This window comes from Falco biarmicus, chromosome 6 (assembly GCF_023638135.1).
Source record: "Falco biarmicus isolate bFalBia1 chromosome 6, bFalBia1.pri, whole genome shotgun sequence".
In the NCBI taxonomy this organism is placed as follows: domain Eukaryota; kingdom Metazoa; phylum Chordata; class Aves; order Falconiformes; family Falconidae; genus Falco; species Falco biarmicus.
The window spans coordinates 24,650,758-24,674,639 of record NC_079293.1 but is presented as its reverse complement, the minus strand read 5'-3'; the positions used below and the strand labels follow the sequence as shown (position 1 = coordinate 24,674,639).

At 37.8% G+C, this 23,882-nt stretch overlaps 1 protein-coding gene across 11 annotated transcripts in view; it reads left to right on the top strand.

Moving 5' to 3' along the window:
- The window catches only part of MYT1L (myelin transcription factor 1 like), a 305,889-nt gene that overhangs the window by 253,274 nt on the left and 28,733 nt on the right, over positions 1-23,882 (top strand). For all 11 annotated transcript variants that reach the window (XM_056344592.1, XM_056344598.1, XM_056344589.1 and 8 more), the window contains one exon: positions 19,462-19,524. In XM_056344592.1, coding sequence (XP_056200567.1) covers positions 19,462-19,524 — 63 coding nt within the window. The remainder of the gene's footprint in view (positions 1-19,461; positions 19,525-23,882) is intronic.

Genomic DNA, 23,882 nt, shown 5'->3' with positions numbered 1-23,882 from the left:
AGTAAGAACTATGACCCATTATACAGTTTTTCCTCACTTTTCTCTTAAAAAATTATTCTTTGTTGCAAGAGAAATACCCATTTCCATTATTATTATTAGTTTTTTACCCCAGTTTTTAAGTCCTCTTTCCCCTCACCCCCCTCTCTTCCCCCCCCTTCTCTCTCTCTTTTTCTTTTCTACATGGGAATCTTAATAGAAGTTGTCATTACAGTTTTTCTTGAATCGTGAGGTTGTTGAACCTAGTAAGTAATCTTGTGTTATAATGAAATACTCCTTTGTTGCTAAGTATGTATCCTTTGAACGTGCAGACACTTTTTATAGTTCCTTGATGTTTTAGCTAAATCTTATATAGAAAATATGATTGTAAGGACCAGATGTGATGGAGTAATGTTAAAAATTACTAGTGAGTCATTTGTAAATGATAGTGTTTTATTAACTTATCTGCAATGTTACGGTAAAACAAACTGCGGTTTTTAATGTGTTGTTAAATTGCAAGTTAGCGTGCAAGTCTAATTTAAAATATTAAAAACAAAACCAAGGAACATAGGTCCCCAATATTAGTTCACCTATAAGGAATATTCTTTCCCGTTTTGTTCAACTAGATCCTTGGGCCAAGTGAAATTAGGAATCTCATGTGGTTTCAGTGGGTTTTTTTTGCATTTTTGTTTCCTGTATTTATTGCAGATTTCCACTTGGATACCTTATCTTTGATGGCAGCATGCATGCCTGGCCAGAACAGAACACCTTGGGCTCTGTTCCTGCACTTCTCAATACTCAAATGGGCACTGTAGGTTATACCTAGCATTTCCAACCTCATGTTGTGTGGTGTTATGATACTGTCCTATGTATAGAAACCCATCATCTGCAGCAACCTCATCTCTGTAGTCGCAATAAGTTTTACATACGGAAGTGGCTGGGGGTTTTTTTCTGTTAGAATAACTCATTCAGATTCTGGTAAGGTTGAGTCATTCCATTTTTCTCGCTTAAATATGTCAACTTTTGTCTCCATAATGGAAAATACTTGAGTTCTGTTTACATAAGACCCTTCATCATTGTTTTCATTACTAAGAGGTAGTCTTAAAAGCATGTGCTCTCTAAAAAAACTCCTTAAAAGCCATCTGCATATCAATACCTCTGATGCTGTGACATGTTCCATGCAAGCACAAAATTGTTTGCATGAAGCACCTTGCAGAATCAGGGCCTTAGTCAGTTTTCAATGCCATGAAATTCTCTGAAATTAGGGCTTCATTTGCATAGTGGCATCTACAATATCCAAATAGTTTATGGCCTCTTTCTTTATATACTTAATTATTTAAAACAAAAGATACTGATAGCTGTGCTTTTTTACCGTTTCGATTTTAATCAGTATTTAAAATCTCTTGCCACTTAGTTATCACCTGAAATAGTCTAAATGCAGGTGAATGTTCACCGAATTAGAGTAAATTTTTCAAAACAACCTGTATGACTTAAGAGTCTAAACTTTGTTTTCAGAAGGAATATAAGTGCTGGGCATCCACATCCCTGCAACTTCTATATGCCTTTGAAAGTGGAATTCAGTGTCTGCAATAAGAACTTAGGCAGTTTTGAAGACACAACCCTTAGTTTCTGAGTTCTTCACTAATCACCAAATATTTCAGTGTGAATGTTTATTTAACAGTTCATTTTAATTTTCAAAACTTTCCTCTTGTCAGTCATTCCAGTGCCATTCTGTACAGGCCCTAAGCAGCTATTCTGAGAGGAGCACTTAATTGTCATTAATTATCAATGAATTTGCTTAGTTATGGTAATATGCCCAATGAATCTCTCTAAGGCCTTCTTGTCTTGGAGTCTTTCCATTTGTACAGTTGCCTCTGCCTTCCTTGGATTTGGTCATACTTCTTTGTCATTGAATGTGTCCTACATAATTAACCTCATTCAGCCTGGCATTTGCTCGTATTCAATTCAAGGGTCTTTTCTTTGGCACAATTTGGTTATTGTGCAAACTCCCATTGTGATGTTGATCATTTTTGCTTCAAATCAACAGATCATAACCAATTGCTCATTCCATCCAGATCCGCAAAGATCTGCAACATGATGCTGTGGTATATCCCAAGTGCTGAGGCAATCCCCATGGGAAGTTGCATAAACTACACAGTCACTAAAAGGGGATTAAAAGTGCAGTGTTTTGCACTTTCTGTGTTTGGTCAGACTTGCCAAAACCCTTTAATATATACCCCAAAATAAAAGTAATTTCGTCACTCAAAGTCCTAAATATGAATGTCTGGATCCTCAGTTGGTGTAAATTGGCATATCTCCATTGCCTTCAGTGGAGGTACGCTAAGATACAACAGTGATGATCTGGGCACATGCCCTCAGCTGCTCTCTTGGGTTAGCATTCATGTTTGATTGCCTTATTTAAATCTTTTGAAGTTATAAAATTCCTTGCATTGTTTGGTTTCTTAGAATGGCCAATTGCTAACTCAATTACTTGGTGTCTGTATCTGCACAGTAATGTCTGATTTTACCATGCAGTTAAGTTCACCCCTTTATTTTTATCTCGGTGCTATTGGGACTTTATGTGGCACACGTTTTTTGCAGCACTGTAGTATCTATATCAATGTTTTATATCTCTAAAATATCCCATACTCCTCATAAACACCTCATCATAATCTTCTTTTACAATATTTTTTGTATTCCCAGTAAGTGGAATTTACATTTGCTCATCTGCATGTAAAAACTGCTCTTCTACCCTAACACACACAGAATTTCCACTGCTTCAAAGTCTGCTGATTTCTATCCTTCCACAGATAACGACACTGTGCTCTTTCAGCATGGGCTCATTTGGTGTACACTGTGTGAAACAACCTTACATTTTGAGGAGTATTTTACACTGGCCATCATTAATTATTTTTGTATGCTTGACTGTGCTTACACTGCACTCAGCTCCAGCAGTATCTGTTTTCTGTAATAAAAAAAAGGTGGAGGAGGACTGCAGTATGAGCACATTACTATTGTCAGCTATTATTTTTTGGACAGTGGTAAAAAGGAAAAAAAGACAGACCCTTGAAAAAAATTAAACCTAAATAAATTATATTTAAGATGCTGTTTCCAGAATTATAGTATTTACATAGTTTCATTAACATTATTTGCTGTACAGTAATCAGAGGAATATTTAAAATGCCATCTTCAGGCTTTAGACTTAACAGTACACCGAGATGAATGGAATCTAGTTTCCAAATTTTTGGACTGCAAATTAATGGGGACATCATTATGAAAGCATATAATCAGCTTAAAAGAGCTATAAATATAATTTATTCAAAAGATATTAGATACTGGAGTACTTTCCTTCTGCATTAAGTAGGAAAGGAATCAAGTCATACAGGCACAGTTTATAAGAAAACCAAGCCATAGTGTTTTCTTTTCTTTTCTTTTCTTTTCTCTTCTTTTCTTTTCTCTTCTTTTCTTTTCTTTTCTTTTCTTTTTTCTTTTCTTTTCTTTTCTTTTCTTTTCTTTTCTTTTCTTTTCTTTTCTTTTCTTTTCTCTTCTTTTCTTTTCTTTTCTTTTCTTTTCTTTTCTTTTCTTTTCTTTTCTTTTCTTTTCTTTTCTTTTCTTTTCTTTTTTCTTTTCTTTTCTTTTCTTTTCTTTTCTTTTCTTTTCTTTTCTTTTCTTTTCTTTTCTTTTCTTTTCTTTTCTTTTCTTTTCTTTTCTTTTCTTTTCTTTTTTCTTTTCTTTTCTTCTCTTTTCTTTTTTCTTTTCTCTTTTCTTTTCTTTTCTTTTCTTTTTTCTTTTCTTTTCTTTTCTTTTCTTTTCTTTTCTTTTCTTTTCTTTTCTTTTCTTTTCTTTTCTTTTCTTTTCTTTTCTTTTTTCTCTTCTCTTCTCTTTTCTCTTCTCTCTTCTCTTCTCTTCTCTTCTCTTCTCTTCTCTTCTCTTCTCTTCTCTTCTCTTCTCTTCTCTTCTCTTCTCTTCTCTTCTCTTCTCTTCTCTTCTCTTCTCTTCTCTCTCTTTTCACAGGTAGAGAACTATTTTTTCTAGCCCAGTCAGTCTGACACTTTGCTTAAATACTTAATTCACACAGAAAGCATTTCAAAGCAGACTTAGTAGAAAATCACAACTTAACTCATTTTGCCTGTAAAACTATGAGCTTAGGGATTTTTTGTTTGCTCATAAAAATTGATGATAGTTAAAAGAACTAAAATGACCTGTATTAAATGCAGTCTACTGAATGCTGAATTCAGAGTTTAATTAGTAAACAACATATAATTTACTTTCTGACTATATGATCTGAATCTATAATTCAGCCATGAATTAGACATGATATCAGACAATAGACATAAAAATGAAAAAAAGTCTTTGTTTTTTTCTTTAAAATGTTTGTATATTTTTTCTCTTAAATACCAGGGTTATTCTTTAAAAGGGAGTGAATGCAGTATTTGCTATTTTAACTGCTGTGCATTTTACAAATAAGTTTTAATTTAAAAGCTCTAAATGTGGGATATACTGGACACTGCAGAGATAAATTGCTGGTTTTGTTCCCCATGAATAAGTGTTATAAACAAATTATGAAAAAACCTGGCAAATTATAAAAACTGATATGAAAAGAACTGAATAATTTAAAAAAAAATTATAGATTATGGGTTTCTCCTCAAGGCTTCTCCAGGAACCATTGTAGGTGGTGATTTGTTTCCCTCTGATGCACTAATCAAGAAACACCTGTCAGGAAAGCGTAAGTATGTTCCATAAGTATAGGTGTAATGGAGGAGGGGCAAGGGCCTTGTTTTTGAATGACACACAATACACCTGTTGTGGCTTCAGACTTCAGAATGATCTGAAAGAAAAGAATTATTAGGCATTTTTTTTGTTACTTTTTTTAAAGCCAGATAAGTTTTAATCCTCAACACTCCCATTCACAGAAAAAGACTGTCAATGGTTCTAATTCTGTCCTGAGACCTAATCCAAAGTCAGTGGAAAACCTCCCACCATCTTTAGCTGGCTTTGGATCTGAGATTATGTTCTGTAACTGTGAAAAGCTTTCCATGCGCAGCATGTTTTTAATGGAGTGAAAACAATATTACAAGGCCAAATACCATGCATAATCCCATGAGCAGAATTTGCACTCCCTACACTTGACAAAAGTGGGTGGATACTGTCATAGACAGTATCCTATCATTACTAGTTTTAGAAGAAAAATGTATTTTTAAGGTATTAGTCAAATGTTGCTAAGGAAGTTCTTTAACTTTTGTTTGACTACTATTTAATAGAATAAATCTCTGTAAACTAAAAATAAGTCATATTTAATGCATATGAGAGGCATTTGTCTACCAGTTTGTATGCAAAACTTGTCTCCAGAATACAACGTTTTAACCATAGTTTACCTGATTTTAATTCCATTTTTACAAAATTTGTTATTAACTCTACTGAACCCAGAGTAAATGCTACTGATTTACAAATGTGTAATAAGTAAACGTGTCAGGACTAAGTATCTCAAATTTTTGCAAAAATTCTTGTGAATGTTAGTGTACCACACACCAAATGTGTTTTATATCTTCATATGAAGTCTTATATAATGAAGAATGATCTCAAAACATAATTTTATTCCATCTTAAAGTTTAAAAGCCATTATTTCAAGGTGGTGGAATTCTCTTTAAGGCTAAGAACAACATATTTTTTATCTGTTCATGTAAATGAAAATATGTTCTATTCAAAGTTAATGTATTGAATAATATATTTATCCAAGAGGTACTTTTTTCTTACAAGTTTCCCTCACCATAACAAAGGAAATTGGTGTTTTCTAAAGATGCTGCCAATGGGTCACATTCTATGCCAGAGATACAGTCCACAACAATGAGTACAGGGAAGTGGTGATCTATGGGAGATATTTCTGTAAGATGTAGTTCTGGCTAACCTGTTCCACGGTCTTTCAGTTGACCTTCCTGAGATGCTATATTCATCTTGAAATTGGGGTTTTCCTATGGTTGAATGGGTGCCGAGAGTGGAATTCTGCCTCTCTCTACTTCATGCCAGGAGATTAGTAAGATGCTCTTCTTCCATTTCACATACAGCTGAGTATCACCACCTCTGCACTAATCAAAACAGATAATTTGTGTTTCAGCTGTGTTCCTGCCCCATGTATTATTCTCCCAAATCCTTGTTAGGGGACAGACAATTAGGGGGAATTTTTGCGAGGATAGTGATATTTAAAAAAAATGTTGTCAGACTTTGAGTACAAGATGTAAACATTCATTCTGAAAATAGAAAATTATAGTTCTTCTTCACCAGCCTGGAAAGAGGAAAGTATTAATCAGTGTTTAAACGAGATGTGTATCAACAATAACCAAGTGAATTAGAAATCAGAGTAAGGAGCAGTAAATAGATGCTCAGGGATATTTGGCTATAACCATGCAAAACCAAGTGAGTTTGGAAAAGGAAGTGTATTGCTTTAAAAAATCAAGGAAACAATTTTTCTTGTAAAAATCATGCAAGGCAAAGTTGTTAGCCTCTCACTCAAAGCTGCTTTTCTAATTCTGCAGTGCATGAGAGCTCTGAGCCCTGAGGTATAATAGAGCAGGAGCACTTTCTCTCTCTGCCTGCATTCCCAACCGTGAGCAAAGTGTTTCTGGGCAAGCGAGCTGTTTTCTACACTGCAGTATGCAGTCACACAGTGCCATTGTGCCGCACAGCCATTTATCCCTGTTTGTAACCTCCAACCTCTCCAGCACTCTGCGCAGCTGTTTAGGAAACTATTCCTTCAGCTATTAGACTGCGAAATTAAAGTGACTCTTTCATGAAATGTTTACAGTATAAACCAAGCTTGCACTGCCTAATCTTATGGGAGTTGCAGAAGGGGAAATTGTACAAAAGCATGGGCTTTCTGCCTTTGTTAACTTTAAGGAGAAAGTAAGGAGGGCCAAAGTAAGAAAAGACACCAGAGCATATCCTGTGACAATAAAAAGCACAATTCATTTTCAAGTGCTGTACTTAATGATACCTTGGAATGTTCTTATGAAGCTGAAATTATTACTTAAGTGCTGTTCAATACAGTCTCAGATTCCAGCACAAGAAAGAGTAGTTTAGCTTGGAACAGTTTTAATGGTCTTATCAGAGCTTCCTGCCCTCACTGAAAGGATGTCTCCTTTGTTCACATAATGTGCAAACTGCCTCATACAGTCTGACAGGTTAGGGTGAAATGGCACCAATTTCAAGTTATTGAATACAGTACTAAAAGCTCAGTTGTTTCTTTGACTGCTACCCAGACAGCTGCAACATCCCTTCAGGAGGGACAGGGAACTCCAAAGCAGAGGCAGATGGATGCCCGGAATAGAAACTGGGAGTATTATCTCGGGTACACAGTCGCTTTCATTGATCAGGATGTTTGGTGTGATCCACTTCATCTACCTTGCTGAGAATTTCTGAACATTCATTAGCTCTGCAAACTTCAAAGTCATCATTTTAAATAGCTGAAAAGAACAGATACAAATAAATATATAAGTATTTTGTTATATATGTGCAAAGAAATTGGCTGATGATTGAACTTGAACTGTCAAGAAGGGACTGGATTCCAATACAGTGATAGCGCTTGATCTTTCTGGAAATCAGCCTGCCAATAGGAGGCCAAACGGTATGCTTTCTGATACAGTTTTTACAAGGTATTACATAATTGTAAGATCATTATATGTTATATATATATACATATATATATATATAATGCTATATAACAAGTGTTACCTAGTCCAAACTGCGACTCAGACCAAATCCAGTTGGAGCAGGTTGCTCAGGACTTTGTTCAGCCAAGTTTTGAGTATTTCTAAGGTTAGAGTTCCCACAACCTGTTCCACTGTTTGACCAGCCTGAAAGTAATTTTTTTTTTTTTCTTTTTCAATAAATCGGGCTTTCCCGTGCTGAACTTTGTCCCTGTTGCCTCTCATTCTGTGCAGCTGTGCAGGTCTGAGAAAACTTTTGCCTTCCCCACACCATCCTGTTAGGCATTCGTGGACAGCAAGATGATTCGTTACACTTTTCTTCATAAGAATGAAGAAGACAGTTCTGTTAGCCTCATAGATCAAGTGCTTCAGTCCCATAACCATCTCACAATGTCTTGCAGCAATGCAGACTTGCAGCTTAGTGTTTGTAGCTCCCAGAGAGTTAGGAAGAACACCAAAGACGTTGTACCCTCCTAAGTGTTACTTCATTAGGGCTGATTTGTCTGACCACTGTCTACCACCTGAGCCTACCTCAAGGCAGTAGGATGGAGTACTTGTAGGGGTGGGCATACCTGTGGTCATGCCCAGGCTGTGCTTCTTGCAGACATGTTCATGACTGGACTCGCACCAGGAATTTTTCCCTTCAGTATTGTCTTGTTTACCATTGCAGGCCTGAGGTAAATTAGGGTCAAGTAAATTGTGAGGTTATACTTAATTCAGTGTAGATGGAACGTGAGCCTCAAGTCAATCACATGAAAAATTAGAGCAGGTCTGAGAAGTTTTCAAAAATGAACTCACACAGAAAATCGGTGGCAAAGCTGGGTTTCCCTTAGCTGTACTGTTCATTAGCCTTCTTACTAGACCAGACTGCCTCTCACAGTCTGATATAATTCACACTCAGTATTTTTACATTTCCTCACTTGGGCCTCTGACAAATGTTTTTAGGCCTAGAGGGAAAAAGCTGCTTGTTTTCATGAAACAAAACCTGAAGGATTCTACTCATTTGCTGTTGACTCTTCACCCCCAAAATAGAAAGTAGTATCTGTGCTCTGGGAAAGCAAAACCCTGGAGTTTGTTCCCTTTATCCAGTTGTTAACCAGCCCCTGTTGCTGGATGGCACGTGTTTTCAGATAGAAACACATACATTCAGAACAGATTTAAAAGTTCATCCAGTATAGGAACTTCATGGTACGACAGCACTTCCCAGCATTGCTTGTGGGCACAATGCAGTGGCTGCATATGGAACAAAGCACTCCTCTCAGCCTTAAGATGCAGTTAGTCACCTAAACACATTTTACACCAAACTATTATGTTTACCTTACCTTACCATTCTGAATGTGCACTGAAAATCTTCATTTTAATTGCCTCTTTGAAACAGGAGAATAAGAAACAAGCTGTTCATGGTGAAGAAAATTCCAGTCCATTACATTTTCTGTCATTTAGATTATTTTAATGGCTTTTTTTTTCTTTTTCCTTTTTTTTTTTTTTTTTTTTTTTTTGGCAAACCTCTGAGTCCTCATGCTGCCCATGATACATTTCCTAGATAACTCAAAGGTGTTTACAATCCTATTCATCTGTGGCTTTGCCATAATGCTAGACTGAGAGGACTATCATTAGAGGCAGGACGCCTGCTTTTTTCTCAAGTATGCAGGGACAGAAATACCTTGTAAGCTTAGTCTTTTATATTAATATTAGATATATTTTGGAAAAACATATAAATTGGACTTCCTTCATGCTTTTATTCCTTCTGCCCTTCCCACTCAGTCTTTCCTTTCCCCCTTAAATTTGATTCATCTCCTTTCCTGTGATCTTATAGAGCCCTTCTCTTGATCAAATATTTGTGCATGCAAAAAACCAAAAAGTTGAACAGTTCTGTTGAAATGGAAACCAGAAAAACAGAATAGCTAAGGAATGGCTAATGCTGGCTTATACCCTTTCTCTTCCCAATGACTTCAGTGGATTAAGGCCACAGACTATATGAAAGCTGTTTCATTTGTTACCTCTGCTTTTAGCAGTCCTAATCTGATAGCTTTCCTCTGCATTTCCTGGGGAGATGCTGACCATTTTGAGTATTCCAGAAGTCATCCCAAACCTCCAGGAAACTCTCAGGAAGTAACAGATTCAAGGTCATACTGCTACGTCCACCAGACCCCTTGGTAATTGCTTCACCTGGGAGAAGATACATGAAGTACAAAACAGCAGAGCATGGGAGAAGCAGCAACGTAGAGACGACAATTCAAGAATTCTGCTATTGATAATTTTATGGTGTTCAAGGCAACGAGCAGGCTACTGACCATAATGTAAATCTCCTGTTAGGGGAAAATTCCCTACTTTAAAGAGTGCATTTTCAAATGCGTATTCAGCATTTAGATTAATTTTAATTTAATTTTGTGCTAAAACTTCCTTTTACATTGTAAACAGAAAAGTTAGGCCAGTTGTATGAGCTTCTGAAGACATGTTTTGAGGTCGAGAACACCAAAATGCTATTTCTTCAAGAGTTGTGCTATTGACTTTGAGTGCTTCTTTTGGACCCATCTGTACAAGAGCAAGAGAAGTCATGTCATTGGCTGTTCTGCAAACCCTGACTGGACCGACCTTGCTGTGTGGTGGCTCAGTGGCAGATATTCGTGAGAGGCTTAGTGATTCCCATATTAATAGACCACCTAGGAACAGGACATTTTTCTTCAGAAGCAAGTGTGTCTACTCTAAATTACTGAAAAAAGTGCATGCAGAGGATTTTTTTCAAGTACAGGCTTGCAGCAAGGCTATCAGGAGATGGAGAACTCACATGGCTTTGCTCTTAGTTGTTGGGCATGTTCTCTTAAGGCTGTCTTCTCCTGCGTTTTTCTCTGCGCCTCGATAATTTTATATTAGTCCTTCACTGTAAAAATGAAGGTTTTTTTCAAAGGCTGAGGTGTTTGGAAATGAATATTTGAATTTGCATATGTTGGAACTGATTCATCCGTGGTGCCAGGAAGTGCTCTCTGCTGCGGGGAGGGGATCTGCAGCTGGCCGGTGCTGCCTCCAAGGCAGGCGATGCTGGCAGGAGAGAAAGCGTGGGCAAGGTGCCCAGGGAGAGAGCTGATTCACAGCTTCCCTCTGGCAGCTTCTGTGAACGGAGCACCCCCTGGGTAGTGCACAGAAGCTATTTCACATTAGGCATGTACCATGCCTTTGGCAACTGGCATGTTAGGTGGTATATGCTGGTGCTAGATGTGAGAACAGCGGGCAGCGCGTCATGGCACTTGCTGCTGGGAAGCTGGGAAGTCCTGATGGCTAGCAGAACAGGCAGCATGCAGAGGTGGTAACTGAAGGCACAGGAATATTTTTTCTAAAGCAATATAATTAATTTAAATGCATCATGTGTATCTGTGCATTTGAGTGTACAGCAATATTTTAAATGCCAGCGTGATGCATTTTAGACTGCTAATAGGAAAATGGATTTCAGTGTAATTAAAAACCATATCATGTTCTTTCTCACCCACACACAGTTCAGAAAATGCAGGAATGCAGTACAGATAATACCAGCAGCTAAGGACAGAAAAATTGTGCATGCAGAAAGTCAGGGAATTAATTAAATTTTACCTAAGGAGAAGAGTATGTAGTCAGCCGTCCCCAGTTTAGAACCGTTCAACTGCTGGGGTTTTCTAGAGACAAAGAGACAGAGCAATCTCTCAGCAGAGATAGAAGAGACTGAATTTACTCCACGAAGGCTCAGCCAAAATTATTTCAGTCTTATGTCTGGACTAGCTCCATAGGCCTGGCATCATTCCCTCATGGATAGAAAGACTGTACAGTGAAAGTGGTAACAACAAATCCTTCCATTCCACACTTCTTTCCAGACTCCAACCTGCATTTCTCCCAGTAGGAGGCTCAGTAATGGCCCACCAGGAGTAATCCTTGCCTGGATCTCCTGCCCATTCCTACTTGAACTGCATTGGGTCCAATGCCAAAAAGCAACTGACAAGATAGAAAAAGATTTTCCTCAATTCTCTCATTTGCCTTTCCACCATACGTATTTTTGCTGGCTCTCTCAAACCCTATTCCTTTTTATCTGCTATGGCTCAGGGCTTTACATTTTCCTATTACCTTCAGTGAGGCCTGTCATGCCAGGTAGCATTCTGCGAAGTAAGAAATGTTAGCAGTATTTTATGTAGGGAAAAGTAATATTTAGCACTTTCGCTAAAGCTAAATTTGTGTGATTAAGTACTCCTTCTGGTTAGGCTGTATATAGGGAAATAACTACCATATGAATCTATATTTAACTTATTTTTTATTTTTGGCTTACAATGCATCTTTATGAACCTTTGATATTTATAGGGGTCTGATTTCACATGCTTTTGTAGGTATATTTGTGAGGAGTAGAACATAAGTTTAAACTTGAACATGAAACCAGAGACTGAAGATCCACTGAAACATTCATTATTTGCCTACCTGTCCCACAGAGTTTATGTTGCCTCTTGAACCAATTCAGATGAGCTCTGATGGCAGTTTGCAGAAGTGCCCAGTGCTAGCCTGGTTCAGCTCCTTTTGAAGCCAGTGATAAAGCTTACAAGGACTTTAATGAAGATAAGAGTGCAAGATACTTAAAATTTCTCATTGTGTCTTGGCAGCCAAGAAATTCTATGTTAAAGTTTCACAACACACAGCATTTTCTCCCCTGACACAAGGATGCAATGTGTACCCAGTCATCTCACATTGCTGAGAGAGCCACAAGCAATGCAGACTACAGGAAAGATAAAGTCAGCTGTGAGAAAAGAGCAGGAGGACAAGAGGGGTGATGAAAAAAGAGATAATAGAAAGAAACAGAAAAGAGGAGGAAAGAAGAAAGAACTGTCGACTTCAAGGTTATTAGAGATCATGAAAGCATGAAGGAGGAACAGAGAAAGAAGACATCAGCCAAAAGGGACAGAGAAAAAAGCCAAAGAGAGAGAGAGAATTTAAAAATTACAAGAAGAAACAACGAGGAAAGAAAAGGAGCTGGAAAAGGAAGGAGTAGAATGTGGAAGAGAGATGCTGGAGAGGAATATGGATGGAAAACAAACCATGGGGCAAAAGCAAATGGAGGCTCTTGCTCCACTGTTGGAAAAGGATAACAGGCTGAAAATACAGAGAAGAGTAAAATAAAAAAGTGAAGAAGTATGTAGGTACGCAGCTTCACTGAGGGAAATTAAGAAAAAATAAATCCATCCTAACAAAACACTTTTTCATTGCAAATTCACAGATAGATTGTGTAGGTAGAGGGTTTTTCTCTAAGTACCAAAAGAAAGCATCAATACTTTAGGAATTCAGAAGTCAAATGCTGTGGTAAAAAAATAGGCAATAAAAGACAATGGGGTAAAAGTGGAAAAGCATCTGTGTTCCTACTGGAATTAGAACATACAACAGCTTTTCTCCTGCATCTTCATGAGGAAAAGGATCAACACTGTTCCCACTTCACATACTTAATTAGAGCTTGACTGACAATTACCAAAATACCTGGGACTGGAAATAAGATTTTAAGATTTACACATCCAGATCTCTTTCACAGAGCTGGCTAGAACATTAATGGCTGGGAGGCATTGCTCTGACTGCTCAGAAAGGTAAAGGCAAATGAGTTGCTGGTGTCTGTCCAGTTCCTGCTAAATAGGTGTTTTCATAACAATAACCACAGCCCTGACTGTTACTGTCTCACCTGTGGCCAAAAAGTCTGTGCTGAGGACCACACAGCTCTGTTTATGATCGCTCTTCTCGCCCTAGAGTGCTCCCTGCAGGTTAGTGGTGAGTGGCGTAGGAAGGAACTGGAGGAAAACTTGTTCTTTCTTTCAGCCTCTTAAATAGTTAAAAAGGGGACTTGTTTGACAGATGTGCAAACCTGTTGGTTTTTGTGAAGCACTCAAATTCATAGGGGCATAGACATACAATAAACTCATCATACATTACAGAAAACTCCATTTCTTAATTTGACAAAGTTTCTTCTCATCCCATCCCTTTCTTGCCTACTCCCCTTTTTTTTCTCCTTTGTCACTTATTCAATCCAGGGAACTGCAGGCACAATATCTTTACAGGCTTACTTTTGTAACATTTTCTTTCTGGTCTGCCTGACTAGAAAAACCCACAATAATTTGTTTATGAATCTATACGTAGTTTCAGAAGACATAGGGCTTTATAGCTGCAAACAGAGCAGTGAATAAGATTCTCTAGTTCTAGCCTGTTTTCCTCTTCTGGGTAAAGTCATTTAGCCTTTCTATGCCCCAGTTTTCCTCTGCCAAATTCTTTCCTTTTTCAAAGCAGTATTGTGAGATTTTAACCATTAAAGTTTGTAAAATACTTTCAGATCTTCAGATGAAAGATAGAAATGCAAAGTATTATTGTATCTGTCTTTCAGCCTCCCAACCTATGAATTCCATTTGTGGTGATTCAGTCAAATAAAACAGAATCTCAAATACGTGGAAAGCATCAGGCAATAAAACATTCTACTTTCTGCTATGAAAAGATCCCTGCACAGGAAACAATTCTATTTCTCTAGCCTTTCACCTTCAACAGAAAATCACACCTTTACTATAGAGATTGACAGCATGGTCAAAATAAATCTTTGGGAAAGATATAATTTTCTGTTAAAACCCAATTCTTTTGCAGCGTGGAACATTCTGAAGAACCATTCTGAGGTTCTGCAGAACTTACTGGTTTACTCCCCTGTTCAATTCAGCATGATTTTTCTTTTGGATTGCTAGCTACATCTCTTTAAGTATTTGATTGGTAATTTATAGGACACATTCTGTCTGGTAAACTGTATTATTTATATGTGTTTTCATTGGCTCCATAATGTAGTAGATACTAAGTGTGGTAAACTAAACAATAAAAGTAGTATCAGTCTTTAGAGCTGATACACCAGCTTATTAATAACAGATCATGGAAAGTGTTTTGTAGCAACCTGTTGCAATTGAACCCCAGTAGAATTTGGTGGATCCTAGAAAGGATTACTCTCTGATGGCTTTTGTCATGGACAGTATGAGAGAAATTAATGGCTTAATTCAGTTCCATGGGAGCCAATTCCCACAGCACAAAAATAAAATGTTGACACAGTTCGCCATAATCAGAGTTGGCAATGCTCTTCACTTTTATTAGTGTCTGTTATTATTTCTTTATTTCTAGTGTCCACTGAGTGCTGTTATTAATTCTCCATGAGTGATAGATAAAAAAGGTACACAGCTTACAAGCCTGCCCAATTCCAGTGAAAACTACAGCCTAGCTTAATAACATGTCCTTTTCTTAGTGAAAACCAGGCTGTAGTGGTGAGCAGTCAGGCTGAAAGTGTGCAGAGGGAGAAGCATTTGGTGCAAGGCAAAATGTCCAAGGGTGACTGAAGGGACAAGAGACAGAGAGAAGAAGTTATATTGGTTATAATTGCTAAAATTGTCTCTGAAAAGTTACATTATCACCCTGCTTCACGAAAAATGCAACCATGTGTTACAGTGACTTACGTTTACGTGGTGTGCTGAATCTGGGCTTGTACAGTTCTAGATCCAAGGTTTCCATTCAGATTTATACATAAAAATTGGTCAAACCGTAAAGACGAGATTTGACTGAGATGGAAATAGAATTCACTGTGTTGCTGAATCTCAGTGGAGGATTTCAGACAGAGAAAGGAGGATCCTGAGCCTGAGCCTGAGCCCCAAGCTCTGAGCTGCGGTCAAGCTGTGTGCGCTGCAAAACCTTCCATGAGCACTGCCTCTTTCCTAGGGAACTGCAATCCTTCTGGTTCCAAAAAGCCATTGTCATTTTGTGGTAAAATCTCTAAAAGAAAATACAAGCAAAGATTTTTCATTATATTGCAGATTACTGTTTCTTTGTTTGATCAGTGTGTTTTAGGGATAGTTTATTTTTTAAAATAAATTTTAAAAGTAAGTCAACCAAAGCTGTACATCATAATGAAGACAAGACTCCCTCAGTTCTGTCTTTGTACCTTTGTGTAACATCCTATTTGGTCTCTTACTAGCTGAGCTATAAATCTATATATGTAAGCTACATGTAGGCTTATCTAGCTCTGTAGACCCAGGTAAAAGCTTAGGAATACAGGTTTAAACACGGATGTTATTTGTAGTCTGCTATGCTGATGTGAGCTGGCTTTTTTCTGAGCTGAGCTTGCAGCAAGACTTTTAACCGTTGGCATTTGGAAAAACTCTCCCAGAGGCCATTTGGGCATTGCAGTCATTTCCTCCCCAGTCCCAGGAACCTCCTAAGGTTCCTTCAAGCTGCCAAAAGTCCTTTTTAATTGCTGCACACCTTCAGTCCTTTCCCCAGTGAACACTGGATAGTGGGGCTTAAGTGTGTTTGTCTCAGTTTGACTCTCACCTTTTTTTAATTTCTGCTGTTGAATCTAAGCCCAATACTGGATCCAGCCACCACAGCTGTTGCTGTTCTGCTGGTTGCCCTGCTTTCTGCTTATGCTTATATTCTGAAAAAAGCTTCTCTGGGATGTTCTGTGAAATGAATGGGACATCAGGGTGGTGCTAACTGCATTCCCCTTCACTGACAAGCTCTTTCTGTTGCTGGATGCCCTGAATTTGTGGTAAAGTGCTAGTGTTATATGTTCTGAACTTCACTCTTTACAGGGTGAGTTCCTTTTGTCACCTCAGTCTTTACTGTAGTAAAGTATTTCCTTTGCTGCAATAAGCTGTTATGTAGAGTCTACAAACAAGCTTCTGATCCTGCCAAATTACATTAACTTCAAGTAAACAGGGAAACTGTATATCCCATTTTCCACTTACTCTGATATTCATTTTCAAAGGGTTTCACATCACCTCTTATAAGCACCTGAACCTACATTTTTCTTGCATTGTTGCATGTACATATGATTGGTTAGGTCAAGCATGTATAGGTAGTAGTTGATAGTAAAGTAGTAGGGTATATGAAAGTCCTATCTTTGATCAGACATTCTGAAAATACAGACTCAATTCCAATGGTGCAAGGACTTGTAGATATCTCCTTGTCTAATCTGCTTAGGATAGCAAATAAATGTTGTAATAAACTTATAGGTGAAACAGACTGCTGTATATCTGCATCCTGTATTTCCCAGTGGTTATAAGCACTTCCCACAGAATGGAAACAGCAGTAAATAGAGACATTCAAGGTTTTTAAAATATTCTTACCAGTTGCACTAAACTCTCATTTCATCTGTTACATTTAGGTCAATATAAGCTTATGACTGGAAAAAAAATTTTAGTGCCAAAATCAAAATCTGAAAGGTCTTTCTAAAATCCTTGCCTACATAAAAAATCTCTTCCAGTTTAATCAAAAGTATGATTTTAAATTGGTGTGAACTGTACAGAGCTCTCTGTGAATATTCCTAGTTCAATTTACAGCAGTATGAATTCTTCAGAAGCTTCAGTTGCTTAAGTTATTTTTTTTTAAATGACACAGAAATAAGCTATTTTTAAAATTCTGTAAGACTGTCCAAATAGTTGAGGTGTAATGGTCTAATTTTAAAACTGATTGATTAGAGAGACCGGTGCCTCTTATAAATCCTGTTTGTTAAGACACTATTAATCATGCCTGCCTGTAGCAAAAGTCTTGGAAAAGATGAGAAAAAACATCGTTCAGTTTTGATAATAGCTTATGCTCAAAAGGATTGAAAAATCTGAAGAGGAAAATGGTGGCTTCAAATAGCATGGGTTCATGAAGCAGGAATGCTTGTAGTACCTCAGACAGACTGCAGAGCAACAGTCTCATGGCTCCTTGTTCTTTATTCATTTAAATGCCATAGACATTTAAAGCCAAAGTTTAGTCAACTCCTTTAATTAATTCTTATTTTCATATCTTTTAATTCACCATCTTCAGAGGCTTCAGTCAGGCTTCAGTGATGCAGCTGGTCTTGATGGAAATAGGAAATAGGCATTGTAAATCACTGAAGATTCCTATCATTGTAAAACAAATGAAATGAGATTGTCTCTCTGCAGATCTCAAAACATTTGCCAAAAATAAAAATAAATAATGAGAACATGAAATATTTAGATATGAAGTATTTAAAATATAAGAGCCTTTATCTAAAAAACCTTAACGATTTATTTTTTAATTTAAAGAAATAGCCAAACTGTGATAGCCAAGGGCAGACACAGCAAAGTGTAAATGGTAAGGGCCATACAGACTGAGATACGACTTCTTCACCAAGGGCCACATTTTCACCTAATTTGTGTCAGAAGAACCTATGCAAAAATGGGGGGTTTTGTTTTTCTAGAAGCAGAAGGATTGATGTATGATGTCAACCCATATATTGACCTTTGAGATAGTAAGACTCACAGTAATACAACTTCTAGCCAAGATCATGGTCTTACTCTTGGTCCTGCACAAAGACATAAGCAAGAGGAAAGGTGAATTATCTTTAAGGATGTTGCTTAGACTTGTTCTCCAAAGCACACAGGCTGTTTGTTATATGGAAAAGTAACTTCAATGATGTGGTGAACCCCAGAGGTGTTACCAGCTTGCATCCTGGAAGTCCTGCCATAGTTTAATGTTTTCTATAGAATAAGTGACTTGGTCTGGATGAAGACTGTACTCCGTTTAACAAATTCCAGTTCTATTTATCTTTTTCAAGGTTGTGTTAATCATGTTTCAAGTTTGGCCCTTCTGTGCTTCTCAGAAGTAGGTAACGTTTACTAGCTTTAAAGAGCTAAAGTTCATCTTCATGGAATGTGAAAACCCCATTGAACTGAATTCTGGGTTGCTTAATTCCTGATTTTAAGAAACTTTCAAGTCTCAGCAGAAACCTTTGAGAAACAGAAGTTTACCAGTATGGAAGAACTTTGAGGAAAGCACACATGTAACTATCTAACTAAAGGGTGAAAGCCAAGTCTGCATCAACTCTGATTCAAATGGTGAAAGAGTTCAATGTTGTGGAAATCTGATGTTTCAGAATGCAACATCTGAAGCTGTGCACATGCTTTTTTGAATTTGAATGCTTTCTTCAAACAAAGCCGTAAAGCTTGGCTAAAATTTGAAACTCAGGCTCAAGAAAAGTGACTTTTTGGAATTCATGTAGCATTTGTCTGTTCAGTAAAATGACTATAAATTAATTTTTCCTTTGTCTTTTCTGTGATTTGGTGTAGCAGTTCAAATACCAGCTAATGATATTACTTAGCATTACAATTTAGCATATTCTGTGGTGATCGCAATCATCTTTGCAATGTAGAAAAAAACATCCATTTTCTTTGATGACTCTAATGTCATTCGACTACTAGAAATTCCACTGATGGCTGTATCAGTGACTCTCTGGTGCTGTAGCTTGGTGTTAGGGTGGATTTCTCTTTCTCTGCAAGAGGCCAGCATTACTTCCCCGTCTACACATTTCCTTTTCCTTAGGCATTTCCTTCACTTCATGGAGAGGTGGAGGAGTCTCTCCATGGTGCGACCTCATGCCACTGTGCAGTAGGATTAGAGCAATAGCTCTGATGGAAAACAGAACAGCTTGCTTAGCCATTACCTAAGCATACACCATGGGGATATTCCATTTGCTGTCAACCCTGCTCATTCCTGGTGGTGCGGGGATGTCAGGCTCTAATCTGCTGATACTGGAGTTACCAGAAAGTGTCTGAGTGGGCAGGTGAGGAATAGCAAAGTTAAACATTTTATGAATGAAGAAAGCACATTTGTCCCCGGTGTGGAATTAAGCTTAGGTTTAGCAATGGCTAGAGGTCCCCAGGGCTGGCACCTGTGGAAACAAGGACTGAGCCAATGAATATTTTTTAATGGGCGGTTACATCTTTCCTGTCAGTAACAGTGCTCCATATCTCTTCCATTATTATTCTAGGTGTCCCACCCCTGGGTGTGATGGCTCTGGGCATATTACTGGAAATTATGCTTCACATCGAAGGTATGTAAAGAGAAGGCTTTGTTCTTTAAGTCAAACAACGGAAGGGCTAGAAGGGACCTCAACAGACCTCTCTTCCCTCTCTCAATAGTGAAGTAGCATTGAGTGCTGTACATAGACATGGGCTGGTCTAACTCATTCTGTTTACCACCAATGAATAACATTTCTCAGCTTCAGCATGGCTCACTACCCAAATAGGTAGGAATGTTTTTGCTAATATCTATCAAAACCTTTGCAGAAAATTAATCTAGTTTTAATACCTTCTCTGTTAGCCCAGGGAAGCAATTCAACATTCATAAATTTCTGCTGTTTTACATTCTGAATGACTTCGTTCTTCTCCTCACAGTCTTACTTTTCTGGACTCAAATCCTATTCCTGCATTTTTTTTTCCCTACAAATTATATTTCTTGATTGTTCCTGTCAGTCTCTTCCAGGCTCCCTCCATATTTCTTGAAAAGCAAAACTGGACCCAGTTCTCTACCTCCTTTCCCAGCTGAAGCCTTACCAGATTTAATCAGAGAGAAAAAGTACCTATTTCCTCTAATTGCACCAGTCTTGTTAGTTAGTACAGGCTTGTTTTTAAATCTCAATGCATTGCACATAATTATGTCACGGCAAGAGAGTGGAAACAGAAATTTATGGATGAAAGCTGTTACTTTAACTGCCTAAACTGTAACTGTGATCCTTACCAAGGGCCAAAGAAAACTTCCCATTTACTAGTTAGGGTATTGTTGGTAACCCCAAATCAATTCTGATGGCACCGCTGTAATGTTACGCATGCTGTGTAATTAGCAATTCCCCTGTGGCTATTTGAGAACTGTAAAATCAGTAGAGAAGGGCTGCAGCATATTTTGTAAATAGCTGTCCATTGTTTAATCAAAGAATAATTGTGTAGCCCACCTCTCTTCTTAGTAAAGGCTCTTTACTGCCATGCATACTGTTGGGTCTGGATATTTGCTTGCTTCACCAAGTCTCTGTAGTTTTACAGTTGGCTATAACCAGTCAATACACAAATTCCCAGCTAAAAATGTATTCCTACTAAAAGCAATTAACTGTTTAAAGTCAAAACATAAATAACACAGAGATTGGGAATGTGCCATACATTTACATGCTGGAAAAATGAAAGATCACAGTAACAACTTCCATAATGCACAGTTAGACATCAAAAGTACAAATAACATTATAAAGGAGAAGATGTAAACATTTTAAAAGTACTTACGTGATGTAGGGGATTAAATCACACTTTCAAAGGGATTTAAGGTCAGGTGTAGAACTACATTTAACTATATGTGGATTTATCAACTCCCTCCTCTACCAGCACTATGCTTGGTGTAGCTATGTCCCGACTTTGTTGTTTCAGGAAGCTGTTTACATACTCGGTCATCTATTTAACCAGAAACAGGCAGAACATTGAAGGTGCAGCTGGCAAAGTGTCACAAACAAGCAACCTAAAAGCTGGCAAGGTTAGCGTGGGAGAACCACTGCATGTCAGATCATCCTGGCCACTGTAGGACCACAATATGAGCTGGATGGTAGTAGCTACTCTTGCCTGTAAATCTTTACATTCTTGTATTTTTGCATATGAGTGCTGGACAACGATTTTATTTGATTCTGCAGCATACTCAGTACACATAAAGATATAAAAGATAATTCTGCAAAACCAAGTGATGTGAAATTTGCCCAGTCCACTGGGATTTAACACATTCAACCTTTTGAAATGCCACCATGTCTATACTGACCACACAACTCCTTCGTTTCTCTTCCAAAAGGCCTCTGGTAGCCCCGGGTCCTTGGGTACCTGCAGGCATGGGAGCACTGACACTGAAGGAATAATGTCTTCTGTGCTTAAAACCATCGATGTCCCCAGGAGACCTGTCACATTTACACAGAGCCAGCCCCACACTGTTTGGGTCATGATATCTGTCAAGACCATTTCTGAGGCAGTGAGGCTGGCTGGCCAAAATGCACACTCTTCAAAAGGGCAGCAAACCAGTAGCCTAAATCCAGAGTGGTTACCTATGAAAGACCCCACAGTGCATTCACTTTTAAGGTTTTTAATTCCCACACTGAAAATTAGCATTTACATCTGCTTGCATCTGAGTTAGCATTTTTGTTTGCATTTGATACCATCACTTACAACCCTTTCCGTTTCAGAAGGAAAGGAATGACAAACTTCTCTCCTAAATGGCTGCCAAAATGCCTAGGTATCGTCTATATTTAAAATGGCTCCTCAACAGCAAGCACAGATGAAGGCAGATTTAACTCTGCCATAACTCTGCAGTTCCACATGCCCATTCAATGTATTGCAAGAAGTTATATCAGCATATAATGGTGTCAAAATTCCCTAGATGTCTTTTATCTTCATATATAAGGAATTAAACTGATATAAAAATGAGTTAATGTTTACTTTGTAATAGCTTTTCATTATTATAGGATAAAAAAAAATTAAACCAAAGGCTCATCCTTCACATATGTTTTCTTGGTGAATCTGCTGTCAGAGGAAAAATGAATTAATCATAACCTCAGAAGCTGTCTGTTGGAGATGTCTGTTTAGAGGACCTGAAAGGTCTTAGAATTTTCTAATAAATCATAGTGCCGGAATAGAAAGATCTATTGCAAAAATATGTTGCACCGAAATACCAATAAGTACGTGATAATTAAATTGATTTAATATGTAGAAAACATTAAATCATTAGTCAAGGCAGAAGCTCTTCGTTCAGATATTGTTATGAAAATGTCATCATCTACAAGCATACCCATCTGTACACCTACTAAAAAAAGTGTTGCTTTCTGAGGCATTTCTATTAACTATTTAATTTTCATAGGCAAAACCTAATGATTCTTACACAGTGGGTACGATGGGTCTCACAGGTAAGCTAGGGATATCTGTAACTCCTGTCCTTTCCCCTTCATTTCCAGATTTTTCTGTAATCCCATTTTTCTGCCCATACAAGACAGCAACGAACCAACCTGTTCCCAAACTGCCCCCTTGCCCCAGAGCCTGCTACCTGTTATTCTAAACCTCTCAGGCTTTCTTTCTCCTGCCTCTGTCTTCTTAGAGATTATGATATTTTTATTTCTGAAGAAAACTGTTTTTAGTTTTGGCACAGGATTTCTGAGATTTAGTTTCTGCACAGGGAACTATGGTACTTCAGTGTGCACTGTGCAAGTTGGAATAAACAGCAGCTTGCTTTAAAAAGGAAAATGGTCAGCTGCATTTAAACTAGAAAATGAAATGGGATGAAAGCACAGCTCCAAGCGTCAGACTGCAGATGCCTACACTATTAATTTGTTAGTATGTCCCCTGGCATGGTACTGACCCAGGGACACTGAAACTCTTCCAGGCAATTCTCAGACATGATTTGGGGCTCAGCATGGGTCCGGGTCATTCTTCATAAGCAATATGGGTGGAGCTGTCCTGCTTACAAAGACAGAGAGTTTAGTTGTACTGATGTGACCTGGCTGGTCTTCGGTCAAAACAGCAGTTCTGGGTCCCTCCCGTTTACCACTGTAGATGTAGCCCTGCCATCTCACTAGAAGTTCCTAGGTAATACACTATGTCCAATATCTTGTGCTAACATTCTTCCCTTTCTTTAATTGATTTATTTATGACTTTGCACCATGTAAACTCTATTTTTGTCTATTTTTCATTTACTGCCACAGAATTCTGTCTGTGATTGCATCACCCTTTTCTCTGCTTGATTGCAGAAGGTGCGATTGCATCACCTTCTCTCAGTCTTCACTGGTCTTGACAAGACAAAGTAACTGAAAATTTTGCTACCAGTGTTTCTGCCTCTTCTTCCTGACAACAGGACCTATTGTACAACACTGAAGTACCTTTTGTCATGCTGGAAAAACAAATAAAAATTAATCTCCTATTTTGTTTTCTTCTCGACAGAAAATTTTCTTTGTTAACACTAATTTGTCTCTCATCTCAATACTTTTGAAGGTGGTGTTCTACTAATGGATTTCTTTTTTAATGTTGATATGTTAAGATGGAAATTATATTTAAACAGAGGACAAAGCATGATTTTTTGATAGACATATTTGTGTCCTTGGATAGCAACTACTTTAAAAAAATCTTTAAATATCTGTTGTCAAGTTTACTAAATGCTTTCTATGATGAATTCTTCATATGCAAAGGACAAGCTGAGCTTATAAAATCTTGGAGTAGATATATCTTTTTCCATGTTGTGTAGTTAAAAACAACATTCTCAGTGTCTAGTTAAAGCTAACATTGCTTAACCTAACATGTAACTTTGTCTCTACTAAATCTTTTTGTTTGGGTGAGTTCTGAGCACTGAAACTCTTTCTCAGGAAGGCACTGTACAGCTCTCAGCTCTGCCACTTTTTTATTCAAC